At 38.0% G+C, this 18,267-nt stretch overlaps 1 protein-coding gene across 2 annotated transcripts in view; it reads right to left on the bottom strand.

Moving 5' to 3' along the window:
- Nucleotides 1-18,267, bottom strand: part of LOC132103213 (AT-rich interactive domain-containing protein 1A-like) — a 31,049-nt gene that overhangs the window by 6,610 nt on the left and 6,172 nt on the right. For both annotated transcript variants that reach the window (XM_059508121.1, XM_059508122.1), the window contains exons 2-10: nt 13,076-13,273; nt 10,688-11,302; nt 8,045-8,155; nt 6,478-6,685; nt 6,077-6,166; nt 5,796-5,966; nt 670-994; nt 353-501; nt 101-204 (exon numbers count right to left, since the gene is read on the bottom strand). In XM_059508121.1, the coding sequence (XP_059364104.1) occupies nt 101-204; nt 353-501; nt 670-994; nt 5,796-5,966; nt 6,077-6,166; nt 6,478-6,685; nt 8,045-8,155; nt 10,688-11,302; nt 13,076-13,273 (1,971 nt within the window). The remainder of the gene's footprint in view (nt 1-100; nt 205-352; nt 502-669; nt 995-5,795; nt 5,967-6,076; nt 6,167-6,477; nt 6,686-8,044; nt 8,156-10,687; nt 11,303-13,075; nt 13,274-18,267) is intronic.

Here is an 18,267-nt window from a genome sequence, read left to right as displayed (position 1 = left end):
GCAGTTTATATGGAAGGAAGGTATTAAACAGGAAGTGCAACAAAGGATGACTGATTTCTGCTGTAAAGACAATACACTTCTATCTTAATGTTAAGCAAACCTTGGATTTTGATTCTGTCTTGGGTGTCCCCTCAACTTTGTTATTCATTTTCTGGGCTTGGTTAAGTTTCCCATCCATACCAAAGTCTGGACCTGGGGACATGCCTGAGAGAGAGAGAGAGAGAGAGAGAGAGAGAGAGAGAGAGAGAGAGAGAGAGAGAGAGAGAGAGAAAAAAGGTACATAATCCGTGATTTTGACCAAGCAAGTAAAAAGTAATTCAGCTATGTTATGTATCGGAAGAGACAATCTTACCACTAGTGTTGTTAGCAATGTTACCACCCATAGGGTAGGGAGAACCCTGGGTATTCATCATCCCAGGCATGTTGTTCATGGAGGGGCCATACGGAGGTCCTGAGCCCATCATACCGGGACCAGGAGACATGTTGGGGTAACCTGGTAGCCTGTGAGGCAAAAAACAATTAACTTCTAATTACCTGACTGGATCCAGTTTGTACTCAAAAATGGAGAAAAGGCTAACAAAATCAGACATTTTAAATGTGTACTTGTTACGGAACATTGATAATGCACAACTTTAGTTCTATTTCAGTTCTTGTATTCACACAATATACCTGTTGTGTATCGAGTTGGTGGGACCGTGCTGCATTGATGCAACATCCTGCGGCTTTCTGTTGAGTCCTGGAGGCGGGCACATCCCAGTTCCCACTTGAGGGGGCATATTGGCCATATTAGGACCCATACTCTGACTCATGTTGGGGCCCATGTTGGGGCCAAAGGGACGTGCACCCATCTGTCCATGGGGCATCCTTGCAGAAGGCATTCCAGCAAACATTGGCCCTCCTCCTTGTCCAGACATAGGGTTCATAGACCCACCCATTCCAGGGCCTGAGTAACTGGCATTAGGCATGCCACTGTAACCAGGCTGCCTGGGGTAACCTGAAGAGGAAGACAGAAGTTGTTCTTTGATACAAAGTTCCCTGGATAGTGTATGAACAGAGTCAAGGCTACCAAAACAGTACTTATTCTGTTTTAAAATATATGCATGCAAAGAAATGTAAAACAAACCTATATAAGGCTCTAATAATTACAATTATACAAGGACATTTAAGGCAGTCAAGTTATCGGTGCTTCAGAATACACAATTTCTTTGTTGGTTACAACAGTCACTGTGTCAGATTATGTGATTTTGACTCCTAAAATCTTGTTGTGTCATCAATAAGAAACATGACAGACCATACGTTGCTACCAAACCATTCATCGCTTGCCAATGTGCATGCGGTCATCAATAGGACGGGACTAGACAGAAGGTGTCATGAGCGTAAACAATAGGGGTGCAACGGATCGTAGATGATTTGTATGGACCAGGCTGCGCGGTTCGGCAGGCATGTGATTCACGGATTAACTGTTAATTTTAATCAACATAGACTTAAAGGTTATCATTTGCACATGTTTTGTCTTGCCAGTTTTCACATTCAAGCAATTTTTATCTTGCACTCTGTTTTCTGTGCATTTAGCCGCTGCCACACCCAAAATGCACATGCAGAGAGAGAGAGAGAGAGATAGAGAGAGAGAGAGAGAGAGAGATAGAGAGAGAGAGACACCGTGTGAACATCGAATTGATTCCGGTTTCACATTAGAGGTCGACCGATATATCGGGCCGATATTTGTCATTTTTTAATATATCGGCATCGAGCGATATCCGTGTTTAGTAGCGCCGATTTAAAGTCAGGCACGTCGGCGGGCAGCCCCGTGTTATTGGTGCGGTGGAAAGTGCTGCTGCTGCCACTGAAGTTGGCAGCTCTAACAAACACTGCAGCGTGACGTTACCAAAGTAAACTGTCTCTGACGTTACTCCGCCCCGCTCACAGACAGCAGCGTGCTCGGAGAGACAGCTGTCCTGGAGCTGCCCAGAACAGTGAATGACATTTGTTCGGAAGCATGGTTTGATGCAGACAATAACCAGTTTTCCATCCAACTCATTTGTATTTAGGGATGTCAATATTCGATCATTTCCATTATCGATCGTCGTTTAAATTAATGATCAATTAATTACTTTAATGCTGCAAAATGCGTCTGCAGCGGTATTATTATTATGTGCAAAAGCCACTTGGAAAAAAAGCTTTCTCACCCGAATTAAAGGGGTTTTAGTCTGAATAAAATGCTAGTAGCAGGACTGTAAAATGAATAGATGTGATTATGATCATTTGATAAAATGAAGAGAGCACGCCATACGTTGGAGATCATTTTACTTTGTTGACTGTTTCCCGTCAAGGAGACCGCTGAATGCGCCTCTTTAAATGGTTTCGTGGTGCTTGTTGTTGTATTTTAAAACGCATCTGCAATGTTTTCAAATGACACACTATAGTAGTCGTGCAACGGATCATTATTGATCCGTGATCCGTTCGGATCAATATCTTCGGTTCGTCACACACGTGACCCGCGGATTGATTTATGAAAAAAAAAAAGTTTCACATGTTCAGTCCACACTCAGTGGTCATGGCGAACGGAGGAACGGAGGAGCTTGAACGGCCGGTTCATTTTGAATTCCCTGTCAGATATAATGATGAGGAAAGAGGTTGGAGTGAAAATATTGTGCCAGATCTTTATGAACAGGAGAAGAAAACAGTTGTGGATGAACTATCCCGAGCATCCTCTGTTGCGCTCACGACAGAAGGGTGGATGTCCAGGGGGACGGAGAGCTCTGTGACGATAACTGCTCACTTCATCACAGCACACTGCAAGATGAGAAGTCGGGCTATTATGTTAAAAAGAAGATATTATGTGCACTTTAAGTTGATTTCATATATTTTAATTTAATAATTTAATGTTAATAAAAAAAGACAAAACGTATGTTTATTTGTCTTGGCCTTTTTACTTTTTTTTTGCTGATCCGAAAAATTATCCGATCCATACGAGGACGAACGAGTGCGGGTTTGGCTAGATGTATTTGGAGGTTATTGCTCACGTCTCGTTCTGCACATATCCACATGTTTCCATATTCGCAATGTATCTGAATGTTAAACTATAATATTTTTTATTTATTTAATGTAAACTAGACGATAAAGATCATCCTCTACACATGAGCAAAAACCTCCTTGGCATAACAGCAGAGTGGACCGGTATACAGTCTATTTAAACTGACCAGTGTAACCTTTTATATGTTTGGTTGAGTGTTCTTTATTTTAATAATGAACAGACTGTGATGTAAGTTTGAAATTAGAATGCACTTTAGATGTTGTGTTTCATTTATACCAAATACAAATCTTGCTGGTTGCTAGTGTGTTTGCAGCACTACTGTTATTTATTTTTTATATTTTTATTTTTAAAATTGTATTTATTTAAATGTATATTTAAGTTTACATTTATGTTCCAACAAACTTGAAAATTCTACTTGATAAATGCTCTAAAACTTTTATGTAAATGATTGACTTTTATTTATATATATACATATATACATATATATACATATACATATATATACATATATATACATATATACATATATATATGTATATATGTATATATATGTATATATATATATATATATATATATATATATTACGTTTTATATATTTAATACTTGGTCAGTTTATTGATTTTGTTTGGTTAACTTTGGATACATTTTTTATTTTAATACCGTGCAGTGCACAAAATTAAGATTCGAGAGATGGTTCAAGTCAGTGCTCAATAAATGATGATAAGTTTAGAAATGTGCATCCACTTATTATTAGTATGACATTTTTGCATGCAAATGAAGGGGAAAACTTCAAGATATCGGCCCTAAAAATCGGCAGCACATATCGGCCATCGGCTGACCCTGACCTCTAAACATCGGCATCGGCTATAGAAAAACCCATATCAGTCGATCTCTATTTCACACAAAGTTGTGTTAAAATACCCGTTTTGGAAAGTATTCTAGTATCACAGTTGGTTATGTCTTAAATGAACAAACAGCTGAGAAAAAAAACAGATGTGTGTCAGTATTTATTAAGTCTGTGCATTTGGTCTTAAAGTGACAGCAGCCAATAAATACCTGTTTCTGTCTGCTAATAAAGTAACACCACAGCTCTAACAAAGATTAATCTGTATTTAACTAGTGCAATGAGCACCATTGTGTTATTTTACACTTATTACATTTCTGCACCTGAATGCTACTGTAACTAGGGCTGTCACTTTTTATTTGATATTCGAATATGCATTCGAACATGACGTGAAATATCCATAATCGAACTATAAATAAAATATTCGGTTTTTAAAATGCCATGTGTAGCGCATTTTTTACAGTCTATGATTACACCGTTTGTTTTTTATTTTATTCTTTGCCATCTTATCCAGTAGAGGGCACTCTAGACGTATTGTAGCGTAGGCCCATGACCAAATCAAGCGAATAATAGCTATTAGCCAGCCACGTCTGTGCGCTCCGAACGTGTGTTCTCCACCGCGGGGAACATTGTAAATAAAAAGAGAGCTGGACTTAATCCAGATCAAGTTGATAGACTGGTGTTTCTTGCAAACAATATTAAGAAATTAATTAGGCTAGGCTATATACCTTACTCCCGCTGCTATGTAAGTTGTCACGTTATTGTTTGTGCCTGTTCTGAATCTTTTTTCTTTTTCTTTTTTCATTTAGCCTAATGTTGTGGGATATGCATAATGGCACTTCATATAAGTTGATATTCTAAGTTGATAACCTGTTGTTTCAAACATTAAGTAAAAATAATATTAATCCAGATAGTCCTGTTTATGACACTCCATTAGGCCACGGTGTTTTTTTTTTTTATGCGCGGGGGGGGGGGGGGGGGGGTGTTGCGGGCACATAGATATTCGAATACATTTGCATGATATTCGATATCCGTTCGAATTAGATTTTTCTCAAAAGTGACAGCCCTAACTGTTACTGACTTTATTTGTAACAGTGTTTTGTTTTATTCCACTATGATTGTATTTTTTTAAATTGTACTTGTTTTATTACTTGCTTTATTAGTTAAGATAGTAGTTTTGCTGTGGAACAGAAGTACTTAACAGTAAGCTTTTACTAATTATTTATTTTTTTCTGCTGATCCAAAAATGATTCGATCAGAAAAATGAATCAAAATCCACAATATGATCTGAACCGTGAGTTCTGTAATCCGTTGCACCGCTAGTAAACAATGGCTAGCAGCGTGTTCTGCTCCGTCTTGTCATCAGAAAATCCCAAAAAAAGGAAAGAAAAACTGAAAGTGGACACAAATCTGGATTGAATGATGAGGATAGTATGGATAGATTTAATAAGCAGCCTTATCCAGGACTACATGTTGGGAATGAAACCCAAGGTCAGTTTGGTCAGTTAACAGATAGCATTGGCAAAATGTGGTGGTGTATGGATGCCTCATTGGTGGGCTTGTTAAGAGACTTCCCAGGTTCTTGAGTCTTTTAGCAGCATGTAGCGCTGTAACCCACAGTCACTGTAGCTGTTCAACTGACGTGAGCCATGCTACGTCAACTACTTTTTTTTTACTGACGCTAAAAATAACCACACTGTGATCCACTGGTCGCACAGAGAGAAAAAAAGGGAGAGAAAAAAGGATTTGGAGGGACAGCGAGAAGAGAGACAGAAGTCCAATATCTGCACCTCCACTACAGTCACTTCTCTCAACATGGGACCCATTTTTAAAATGTATATTTTTCTTAATTTTTCCAAAATAAAAGATATGTTTTGCCTTAACTTATAGTCAACTTATATCACTGAGCCACTTACCCTGTGGGCCATATTGAGCCCCTTGTGGCCCATAGTTTGCCATGGAGTTGTTCTGCTGAAAAGGGACCATTCCTGCATGCACCTGGCCTCCAGACGACTGACGAGGAGACAGCGCAGAGCCAGACTGTGGAGACCCATAGGGTGCCATTGGAGGATTTCTCTGCATATATCCTGTGCAGACAACAAGATTAATTTGTTGAGACAATAAATGAAAAAAAAAAGCATCAAGATGTAAAACAAGTCCTGTCTTTTTAAAGTAGAACTCATACAGACTGAGTTACCTCTCTCTTGGCCCATGCCAGGTTGATTCATTGAAGGGTGCATCATCCCATCAGACTGTCCACTTGAAGGACGAGGAGGCATCTGGTTCCCTACAAATGAGAAATTCAAATATAGTGGTTAAAAAAAACAACAGTAAAAACTAAAATGAAGAACGACATTCTTTAACTTGGAGAACAAAATTTTTTTTTTTTTTTATGTTTTAAGCACTTCACCATCTTCAATTAGAACTGGTAGTTGAACCACAACTTGTTCTCAAAAAAGCAGATTGCAATTAGACCCACAAAATATTATATATATATTTAATCTTTATAACTATTCCAAACCATTTTCATGATGACTGCCCCATAAAGTGCCAATAACACATTTGATTGTTTCAACATAGTTTAAGGTATAGCCATACCTGGCATCGTGGCAGGGGACAGTGGGCCAGAACGAGATGCCGAGGCACTGGCAGGTGAGCCCACCGGGGGAGAAGTGTGGGGGGAGAAGGGTGACTGTGCTGGATTGCTCTGTTCTCCTTGACTGCTGGATACTCCAGATGTGCTGACTCCAGGGCTCAGAGCACCCTCCGTACCAGTAGGTAAGTCATCAATAGAACCGGATAGGTCCTAAGCAAAGAGAACCGTAGAAGGAATGTCAGAAAAAACTAAGATTAAAAGTCCCAATGTAAGTAGTGACAGATCTTTTCTTCCATATTTTTGGTAAAGAAGAAAAAAAAAAAACAGGAGGACGGGGATCTATCCAATGATGGTTGATTAAATGAATGGCAGATCTGAACGTTAGCTTGCCATCGGGTTTAAGCAGACTAAATGATTGGAGTCTGGCATGTGTCACCAGAGAAAAGTCTGTCGTTTCACTGAAAGTCTGAGTTATGATGTTGATTATGAATTACAATAAAAACATTTGAAAAAGGAATCGGTCACTGTTAGACCAATAACATGCATTTAGAAAATGCATGTCATATCTATTTTATGCACTGCAAATATGAACATACTTGGAAAAATGTATCAGTGTTCCCATAGAGAAAACAAATAAAAAAATAGACTCAGCTGTTATCAGGTATTCCAGCATTTCTGCTAGGGCTTTAAAAATGAAGCTGTCAGCTGTCTCAAAGAACTCTTCATGGCATTATCTTATCTCACTAATATTTTCCTATCCAATCAGCAACATTCAGCTTTCACAGATTTTAAAGAATATTGCGGAAAAAAAAAAAGATTCAGAATCACAAGTATGTCTTGCAGGCTCTGAATAAGGTTTGTAGCTTAATTGTTAGTCCAATGCAAGATACATATTCTGTACTGAAAAAACAAACAAAACCAAAAAAAACTAAACTAAAATCAAAATGTAATTATAGCACAAAAATGTTTCTTCTTTAGAATAAATCTCCTGATGACAGCTTCTTCCACTCGGCAACAATGAACTCTGGTACTATTTTTTTCCCCTCTCTGAGACACACACACTTAAGTGCTCTCGGTACACATACAATCACACAACCAGAGTGCTGGCCTTATTTATCTTATCTAGGAGGTGGAAAAAAGTGAGATCACGGCGTCCCTGAGGTTGCCATGGCTACGGCAGTCGACTGCACGTGTGCTGAGTCAGCGCAGCTGGGTGTCTCTCTGTGTGTCCTTTTCAAACACAGTCTCACAAGTCATAACACACACACACACACAAAAACGGTACAGAGAGAACTGACAGCATATATTTTCGTGACAGACCGCATGAAGTTCTTCATTTAGCAACAACCCCAAAGGTCCTACATAATGACTCCTGAGATAAAGGTGCAGCTGAGGCTGAATTATGCTCACATCTCCAAGCTAATTACTTTGCTCTAAAAGTCTACATAAAATAGAGCATTTGACAAACAACTTGATTGTGCATTTGTGAATCTGTCAAATTCACAATGCATGTTAAAATGTGGTTGGACGCGGTCAACAGCTTGTGTGAAATGAAAGTGTCAGACTCACTGGTAGACTGGAGGGTCTGCCCTGTATGTCCTCTGTGCTGCTCTTCGATGCCAAAGGCGGACCGGAGGGGGGAGCGCTGGACTGGGAGCTAAATGACTCCTGGGAAATCTCCTGTGGATGGAAAAAGTCAGCCCAGGTCAGTCTATATAGGTATTTAGGGCAGTGGATGCATGTACAGATGTTTTAGCTGACAGATATTACATGTAGGTTTAGGTCAGTCTCACTGTTAGTAATATACGTTTCTGTTTTTGTACTTAATAATAAACCAGTTACAATAATGCTTTTATTACCATACAAGTCTGTAAATGTGGTAGGACTGTGAAATGAAATGCATTCCTAATTTAAAATAAATGCAAAAGAAGTCATCCAATTTAGTTCAAACAAAGAAAGTGAACATTAAACATGCTATTAACATCCCATCTTTAAATTTGCATAGGTTCACAAATAAACATGGTTAGAAGAATGAAAAAAAAAACATTCAGTGGAGAAAACTTATGCATTTACACATTATTTAGCAGATACTTGAGTAACACTAGGATAAGATTTCTTATCATTAATGTTTTAGGTTTAAGCTAACCAATATTTAATTTCATTTTGACTAATTGTTTTATTTATTTTCTTAAACTAGATAAATACTGTTGATTCAAAAATGTACCATTGTTCACTGTAAACTAATGTTCTATATATTATAAAAATATAAGAAAATACAGAACACAGAAAATATGAGTTTTTCATGTTTTTCACAGCGGTCTCTTATGCTCACCAAGACTGCATTTATCTGATCAAAAATTTTAAAACACATAGGTGTGATCGACAAAGGACAAAAAAGCAGGAAACTATACCGTGCACAAAAATCTGTCAATAACTTGCTTCTGATGTGCACGAAAACTAGCCATTTATTGGGCATTTCTTGTCCTCCCAGATGTTTTGTTTTTCCTTATTTCTATGGTGTCCTTTACATCTATTAAAAATAACATCTTTATTTGCCTCTATATTTTTGAAAGGTATCTTTTCTCATGTTTTTGTTCAGCCATTTTGTCAGTGCTTTATTATAGACTTCTATGATTGCTAATTCACAACAGAAGACGATTATTAGGTTGAACGTTCAGAATACGATTCCATAGGTTATATTTCAGCACGAATTTCGCGAATGGACAGCGACTCTTAAGTAGCACGTAGAACGCGTTCATGTCAAGTAAAGTTTTTGGGAAAAGCGCGTGGAATTGCGGCGAGCGTTTATAACCTTGCACGTAGAGAGCGCTCTTCAGAGCTAAGATACATTGTTATCGGGAAACTCGACCCAGAACAGATTTAAACATTCATTAAAGTGAATCGGTTCAAAGGAGTCATTAGTTCGCAAATCGGACGAGTCATTAGTGGACAGATATGCTCATATGCTCCGCGCATATAACGTTACTCCCAAATATATTTTTAGGTCGCACAGATTAAATTTCAGGAGCATATGCGACAAAAATGTTGGCAATTTCGAGCCTTGTAGAAGCTGCTAAACTTTCTAGCTAGAAGTAAGCAATAACCAACATGGCGTTACTTTGCTAAGTTAGCCCAGAATTGTTCAACATTAATGTCATGGAATCATGACAAAAGTGATCAATTGATTGGTCAAATTTGACAAGACCTGCATATAAAAATGAAAGACAATATATTGGATTTGCTTACATGAATCACCCGTGTTCACGGTCTTCGTCAGTCAACTGAAGCTGTTCACGTGAGTAGATGGTTGGGTGTGTGGCATTCAGAACGGTGCGCGTACACTTTGAACTTCAATCGTGACAAATTATTGGACTACTTGCGGAGTGACATGACGACATGATTCAAAGGCACAAAAAACGTTGACAGCGGTGAGCGATCATTATGTTTACCAATACCCGACCCATCGCAACCGCCTACACCCCCCCCCCCCCCCACACACACTTTTTTTTTTGCATGATTTACGAGAGCATCATTTTCGGGCCGGAAAAGCCGGATTTCCGGATTTTTCCGGAAGAATCACACCCCTGAAAACAGTAACACTGAAATACTTTTTACAATATACAATAATGGCTTTCTATTTTTAATATGCAATTTATTCCTGTTAAGAAAAAGCCGAATATGGAAAAGCCATTACTCAAGTATTTAGTGTCACATGATCCTTGAAAATTAATTAATGTGCTGATTTTTTTGTGCAAGTAACATGATCAATGCTAAAAACAGCAATGTTGCATAAAATGTATGATAAAAAAAAAATCAGGAATGAGAAATCATCTTCAAAAGAATAGAATTTACTTGGGAATAAAATAATGTTTTCCAACTCTATAAATGTCTTTAATTTCACTTTTTATGAATTTAATAAATACACACTGGAAGTATCAACCTCTTTCAAAAAAATAAAAATCTTACTGACCCCAAACCTTTTGAACACTAGCGTATGAAAACATTAACATTACCCAAAGACAATAAATGCTGTAGAAGTGTTGATCATTGTTAATTTATGATACTTAATGCATTAACTGTTAACTAAATTTCTTTGTAAAGCATTACCTATCCTTTTAAACCATTGCTGGAGGACAGTCTCTCACTTTTATTCTCTCATTTTCATCCACCCTGAACCACCACTTTAATACAAAAGCAGAAAGCTTAAGTTACCTGAGGAGGAGGAGGAAAACGCTGAAATGGCGATTGTTGCTGCTGCTGCTGCTGTTGTTGTTGTTGTGGGGGATTTTGAGAGTATGCTGTAGGCTGTCCCTGCGGCATCGGTCCGTGTCCCGCAGGCGGCTGAGAAGCAGGTGTGGGTGTCTGCGGTGGCTGCTGTGATGTTGGCGGTGGCTGCTGCGGTTGTTGTTGGGGGCCTTGGCCAGACGGGTAACTGGGTTGGGATGCAGGAGGAGCCTGGGAGCTCCCCTGCTGCGAGGGCTGGGACTGAGGCACCTGTTGCTGTGGATAGGGAGACTGGGTAGACTGGGGTGCTGCCGAGGATTGTGAGTACGGGGAGTGGGATGGGCCAGGCGAAGGGCCGGTCATCTGCCCCTGTGGCATGTGGGGTTGTTGGTAAGGAGGGCCAGCCTGTCCATGTGGGCCAGAGGACTGCGGGACATGGGGTTGCTGTGAATAAGGTCCCTGACCTCCTGGTTGCCCAGGGGAAGGCTGGGGGTATGGCGACTGCTGCTGGCCCGAGTGAGACCCCTGACCGTGCTGGCCGTAATAGGGCTGCTGTCCCTGCTGCACGTAACCGCCTGGTCCCTGCTGTCCATATGATGGCATCTGCGGAAACAAGTAGGATGGCACTAAAGATCATTGAACTCATGGCATTTCCCCACATCGATTTATATCATGCGGGTAAATAGACAAAGAGAAACACTTCCTTTTATTAACATGCTACGGACAAGGCTTCCACTTCTTTTGACAAATGAATTTGTGACACCGACTGTTTTTCCTGTTTATGGTTGTAAAACTGCTTTGAAGCAATCTGTGTTGTATTAAGCCTTCTAAAAGTAAACTTGAGTGACTTGAATATCCATTACTTCTCCAGTCGTTCTTTATTAAAGGATAGGATACAACTTATAGTTGTAAATTGCTACTTTTTAAGAATGTACAAAATGTCATCAGTAAGACAGAAAAGATGGCCTGAGATTTAAATGTGACAAAACGAAGTGTTTTAGCACTCAGCATTAGCAGAATCAACAGAAATTTCAATGGCTCTTACAAGCTGTGGAAATAATCATGTTAAAATTCCACTGATATTGTTAATATGAGTTCAAATGAATAAATATCAAAACAAGGAGAGAAAGTTTATTGCTAAAGAAGATAAGATTGGGTTTTATCTATAACCTGTACCCAATATACCTCTACAAAGTCCTACAACTTCTTACCCTTTCTATTCCCTGTATAAGGCATGGATAAATTGTAGTTATTGTACCAGAAAGTGTGACCTTGTCCAGCATCACATTTGTAATTATTTATTAAGGCTAGGAAGGGCTAAAGATCCCATGATACAAGGGACACAAAACGCTACATATTGCTAATTTATATCAAGCTTTGTAACACCAAACACTATGATACAATGTGATTTAACGTTAAATTAAAGCCCCCCAACAATCTTTTTACTTCAAATTACTGTAACAATTCTCATTCTTTCTTTCTTTTTTTCCACAAAATGGTGCATTCTGAAATTAAACAGAACATATCCAGGCAATATTTGGTGCATAAACATTTGAAAACAATGTTGAATTTAGGTTGTAATTAAATAATATAATTACAATCAGTATAATCAGAAATTATGTCTCCATTGGTTGCAACAAATGCCTTGTTTATAAAGGGTTTTTATTGTTTTTGTTTCGTCACACCGGGGCACGGCATCACAGATTGGTAAGGGCGTAACATTTCCGTCACATGCTTCATGTATTCGCCCAATCACAATGCACTGGATAGCTGTCCAATCAGAGCACACCTCGTTTTTCAGGCCAATGAGCTTTGTAAAAATTGTTTCAGAAAGGCGGGGCATAGATTAGCAACAATAAATGTACATTATACGGATTATAATGTGTTTTTTCAACTTTAAACCGCATAAACACCAAATACAAAAAAAAACTTTAGCAACATCATATTACACCTTTATTATTACTACAAAGTTTTCTATATGCATCACTGTTAATATTCCTTTTTCATTTAACTGAAATTTCGCGTTACACTATTATCAAACTGACTTCATACAAAGGTTTTCCCCCTCAATTCTTGAGAACAGTGTGTCTGTGTATGTATGCTGCTAAACTAACTTTAAAATCTTAAAAAGCTTGCTAAAGTATATATAAAAAAGACACACTGATGCCAGCACACCAAAGTCATGATAAAAGAACACCTCAAAACTCTTCTGTATTTTTACCTCGCCTCTAATAAAATTAGAAAACACATTGCAACAGGTTACAAAATCTGCATTAGTTTCACAACTTATAATTACCAAGATATTCACTCATTTAACTACAACAGTGCAGTGTAATCAAACTGTGAAGCCTTATAACATCGAGAAAGAGCACTGACCTGCTGGCTGTACTGCATACGCCCTTGCATGCCCATAGGGTATCTCTGAGGGCCAGGGGGCCCGTAGCCCTGGCCTGGGTAAGTAGGCCCCTGCTGGGGCCCTGCAGGAGGCCCTTGATGGGGCTGCTGGGAGTAAGGCCCACCTGACCCATAAGATTGGCCGCGCATTTTCCCCATTTGATCCATGGAGCCTGGAGTCTGTGGAGCAAGTGTGACAATATGATTTCAGCAAGGGTATCTCACAAATAATGACAGAGAAACATAAACTGAGTTTAACACTAGGGCTGAAACGATTCCTCGAGTAACTTGAGTAACTCGAGTACAAAAAATGATCGAGGCAAATTCCTCTGCCTCGAAGCCTCTTTTAATTTATTTTAAATCTCACGTCAGGTACTTTCGCAATGTTTTTTTTTTAATGTGACAACGCGTTTACGTCACCCACAAAGCGGAAGGAGACCAGCGCTGCGTCCGAAATCGCCATAGGAAATCGCATACTGCAAGGAGTCAGCAGTGTTTTGATTTGAGGACGCAGGCAAACGTAAAAGATAAAGCTGGCATACCACAACTAGGGCCCTATGATTTCCGCGATGCAGAAAACGTGGAGGGAATCGCGGAATCCAGTCATAAAAACGGAATTTACAGTTTAACACAGAATTGCGCGGAAATTTTGAAAGGAATTAATCAAAAATAGGTCATTGCACTTACATCAAATCACGATATGGACTAATATCTGTAAATATTAAGCCGGAACAGTCTATTTAAATATGAATCCTGCATGTTCTGTGTGTCTCTGTTAATGAATGGAGCAGAAGCACGTCTTCCTTTATCACACACACTGAAGCGCACGTGACGCTCGCGGTGATTTCAGCGTCTGCTGTCTCACTAAGTAAGGACCCGAACACATGAACCTCATCTCCAGAACTGCTCTGACAGTCACTACATGAGCATTTTATCGTTTGATTTGAGTAAAACTAGCGTCACATCACATACACAGAACTGTAAAGGTACGTCAACCTGTCAAAATAAAAGTCCGGTTAAAGACTATTGTTCAGCAGAATCAGTGTTGCCAACTTCTTTCAATGGAAAGTAGCTAAACCCTGCCTGAAAAGTCGCTAAATGTCGCTAGATGACGTCATATGCTAATTAGCATATTCATGACATAAGTGCGTCATATTATCTTGCCCTTTCTGTGCTCATGTACTGCATTTTAATGCAGCCAAAATTCTCAATAAAAGTTTTTTATTTTTATATTTTAATGTTTCTGTTGTCCGACGATGGAATTAATATTATAATGACTGAAACGCGGTCCATTAAGACTACCTAACCAGCTCTCAAAGATGTTAATCTCAGAGACTAAATAAGGTCTGTCAAAAAAAGTCGCTAGATTTGTCGCTAGTCGCTTTTTTGGAAAAAAAGTCGCTAAAAGGGTCTACAAAGTCGCTAAATTGGCAACACTGAGCAGAATGTACATAGCCTACTACTAAAAAAAGTAGTGGTACAATTTAATCACACAACATTTCTTCCATGTTTTATTTTTAATAGTCAATCCCCTTTGTTTACCAAAAAGTTAAGTTAATGTTCAATAATTAAAAGATAAATTAAATTAATGTTTTATGTGTTTAATGTTTAATGTGCATCTCAGAAAATGCTTTAGTTAAAACCCCAACTGAATGGCACTTAAATGCACTTAATTCATCTGTCAACTTTATTGTCATTGTTCACAGTACAAGTACAGACAGAGAAACAATGGGTACTAATTAAATGTTTATTTTTGATGTATGCATTGCATTCTATGAATTTAAAAAATAAATATTTTTTTTCTAAAAAAGGAAACCTAGTTGTTCATTTTAAGAGACATAGGAGTCTTATTTTCTCTTGCATAATTAATATTGCACTTTAATTAAGCAAAAACACATTTTATCCGATTACTCGATTAATCGATGGAATTTTGGTAGAATACTAGATTACTAAAATCGATAGCTACAGCCCTATTTAACACAAGGCATCTACAAATCTTTTAACTCAAGGACACATTTTCCAAAACCATTAAATCAAACCATTACTCTGTACTACTGCACTCCCACACTTGAGAATTTGATTTGAAAAAGCCAGGGTGGAAATGAAAGAATAGCTAGGACAGAATAAAAATGCAAGAAACCACAAGAGAAGAGAGAGAGAGAGAGAGAGAGAGAGAGAGAGAGAGAGAGAGAGAGAGAGAGAGAGAGAGAGAGAGAGAGAGAGAGAGAGAGAGAGAGAGAGAGAGAGAGAACTGCCAGAGGGGGAAACGATAGTGGAAAAAGGAGAAGGAAAAGGAGAGACAGCAAATAACCCTCTGCTACCGATTCCCACGGTTATTAACCTGACAGTTACCTTGCTCAGCCTTAGTTAAGGAAGTCAACAGTGCTATATATAACTCATTTCAAATGGAGGGCAGTCTGCCGAATATTTAACACATCCCAGCTGTAGCTCTGCTTGAGCCTCGGCCAAGCCAGCTTTTCCTTTTTTCAAAAAAAGACTGCAATCTTGGCACCGAATGAATGACACCAGGCTTAAATGACATGTGAGGAGAGGTCCAGCTTGACTTGCAATGAGATGAGTGCTGGTGCATAGAAGTCCAATATGAAGGGGGTGGTCAAGTAAATATTGGAGTTGGAATATCAGTCATTTTGTTGTAAGCTAGCAAATATTAGGAACAAAACAACTGCACAAACAGATGAAAAACTAAATACAGCAAGTTCCCAACATTAATTTCTGATAAATGCAAAACATGGCACTATGTTAATTGCATCAGCTTATAGACTTTCACACTGACAATGTGTCTGATTCAAACATCGATCGCTTGCGAACTCACTTTAAATGCAAAAATACAAATTAGTCTTCAGTTTCCTTTTACTTCAGTCCCCACAAGCGGACAATTTTTCTGCATGAACATGAAGTTATATTCATATTTTTGTGTGTCCTTAAACAATTACTTTTTTTTACTGCGTGTATTTAACATTATTAAAATATTAGCAAGCGAATGTTAATAAAATAAACATCCTTATAACGGCTTGACAGCAATGAGACTACATCCTGTTCTCCTCTGTGTTAAAAGTGAGTGCAGTTTAATTACTAGTGTTGCATTCAATTAGAGTATTTCATTCAATAGACTTACAACTCAACAAATACTTGCCATACTTGAGAATACAAAACTCACTCAGGCCATCCTTAAAAATAATCTTGTTTGCCGTAAACCGACCGACCCCGTCAATTTAGGACCGACTCAAATTTTTATTTTTTTTGCTTTTAGTCTGACCGACTTGCCGGTCATAAATTTGCGTTAAGTCCGACAAATCTTTTACTCTTCAAACAACTAATACAGAAACTATAAAATAATATTAATTATATTTTAGTAAGTATTGTGAATATATAAATTGCCTAGGCCTACATACAAACGAAGGCTACGCTCTTTCTTTAAAAAAAAAAAAAAAAACCTGTGACGTTATCTATGTTTACACGGATGTCACACTGTGGCCTGCCGTTCGCTTCATCTCCTCTCATTCACTGTCAGAGTCAATGGTTCGCGCTTGGTAATGATGGCTGCGGCTGCAGTTAACAAAATGTTCGCGGTCACAGTTCAAAATCATACGGGTTCGGGCACGATAATACATCTAAGAAATTCATTAAAACCCATCCCATCCCTTGTCCCGTCTAGACTAAAACCGCGACCATGTCGACTGTCACTTTATGTTAGAAAATCTATTGCACGAATCGACTGGAACAACCAACAAAAGTTTCGAAAAACGAAAATAGGAAATTGATTTTAACGACCTTCTCTCGGAGCGCGACCAGTTTTTTTTTTTGGAACACGCGTCACAGCAACTGCAGCTTCGAACACACGCATAACAGCAAATAATACTTCTGCACAATGTTTCTCTTTTTACAACAGAAATGTGAAATCTGCCGGTATTCAGACAGTTTCATGCATACAGACTCGGGCTAAAATTGATTTTTTGTTGTTGAAATTTCTAATCGTAAACACAGCGATGTTGAAGACTGCAGTAAATGTTTTGCATTATGGCAGTCCACTCTGCTTATTGTTTTTCGAGAATGTTGCACTCCTGTTTGTCATTGTGCACGAAACTTCATGCCAATAAATCATCAGAAATATTGATCTTTACCAATATATTGAATTTTTACATTCGCCCTGCCTGTTGTCCGTGGATTTACCTATATTTGGTGTTATTTGCTGTATAAAACGTATTTAGACATGCAAAATCGATTTTACAATCGATTCAATGAACACTTGTCTCAAATCAAATGACAAAGATTTAAATTTGTTTGTGGTCTATATAGCCTGCATCAAAATTAGGTTTGCAATGATGAGCCCGAAGGCACAGGTTGAAGACCCAATCAGTGACGTCACAATATGCTAATTTGTTTAAATTCATACCTACATAAATCACCAAAATTTACTTTTTTTTTTTTTTTTTTTTACATTGAAACGTGAAAAAAAAGACCTACCTACAGACCCTTTAAGTTTTTTTTACTGTTACTGCAAACCAAAATATTTTTAAGGATGGCCTCACAGAGTGAAATAAAAGAAGTGTATGCTGTCTTTTCTATCATAATTCCCCTCCGTGTATGTTTAAACAGAAAATAAATTAATAAAAATAACCTCAGAAACATGAACCATTAAGTATACTTTCATCCATAATGTCCGTTGTTTCATGATTGTTAAATCTATTCAACATGAAAAGTTAAATCCTGAAGGTCAGCTTAATACATGTTTACCAATCAGCCAAATAAACTCCTCTCCTGCTTTCACCTACACAAAACATATGATATATCTAAAAACAGTTCAAAATGCTGGGGTCAGTAACATTTGTTTTTGAAAGATATTAATACTTCTTTTCATAAAGAACGTATACAATTGATCGAAAATGGCAATAAAGGTATTTATAATGTTACAAAAAGTGTAAATGCCTTATGATTTCTATTCAAAGAACCCTAAAAATAAAAAAAATTCTGTTTTTAACATTGATCAGAAATGTTTCTTGAGCACCACATTAACTTATAATGATTTCTGAAGGATCATGTGACCCTGAAGACTGGAGTAATGGCTGCTAAAAAAAATCAGGAATACATTTTAAATATTAAAATATTATATAAAAACAGAATGTTTAAATGTTATAATATTGTTATTATTTATT

Source organism: Carassius carassius, chromosome 24, assembly GCF_963082965.1.
Source record: "Carassius carassius chromosome 24, fCarCar2.1, whole genome shotgun sequence".
In the NCBI taxonomy this organism is placed as follows: Eukaryota; Metazoa; Chordata; class Actinopteri; order Cypriniformes; family Cyprinidae; genus Carassius; species Carassius carassius.
The sequence above is the reverse complement of the archived record's forward strand: the minus strand, read 5'-3'. Positions and strand labels throughout refer to the sequence as shown.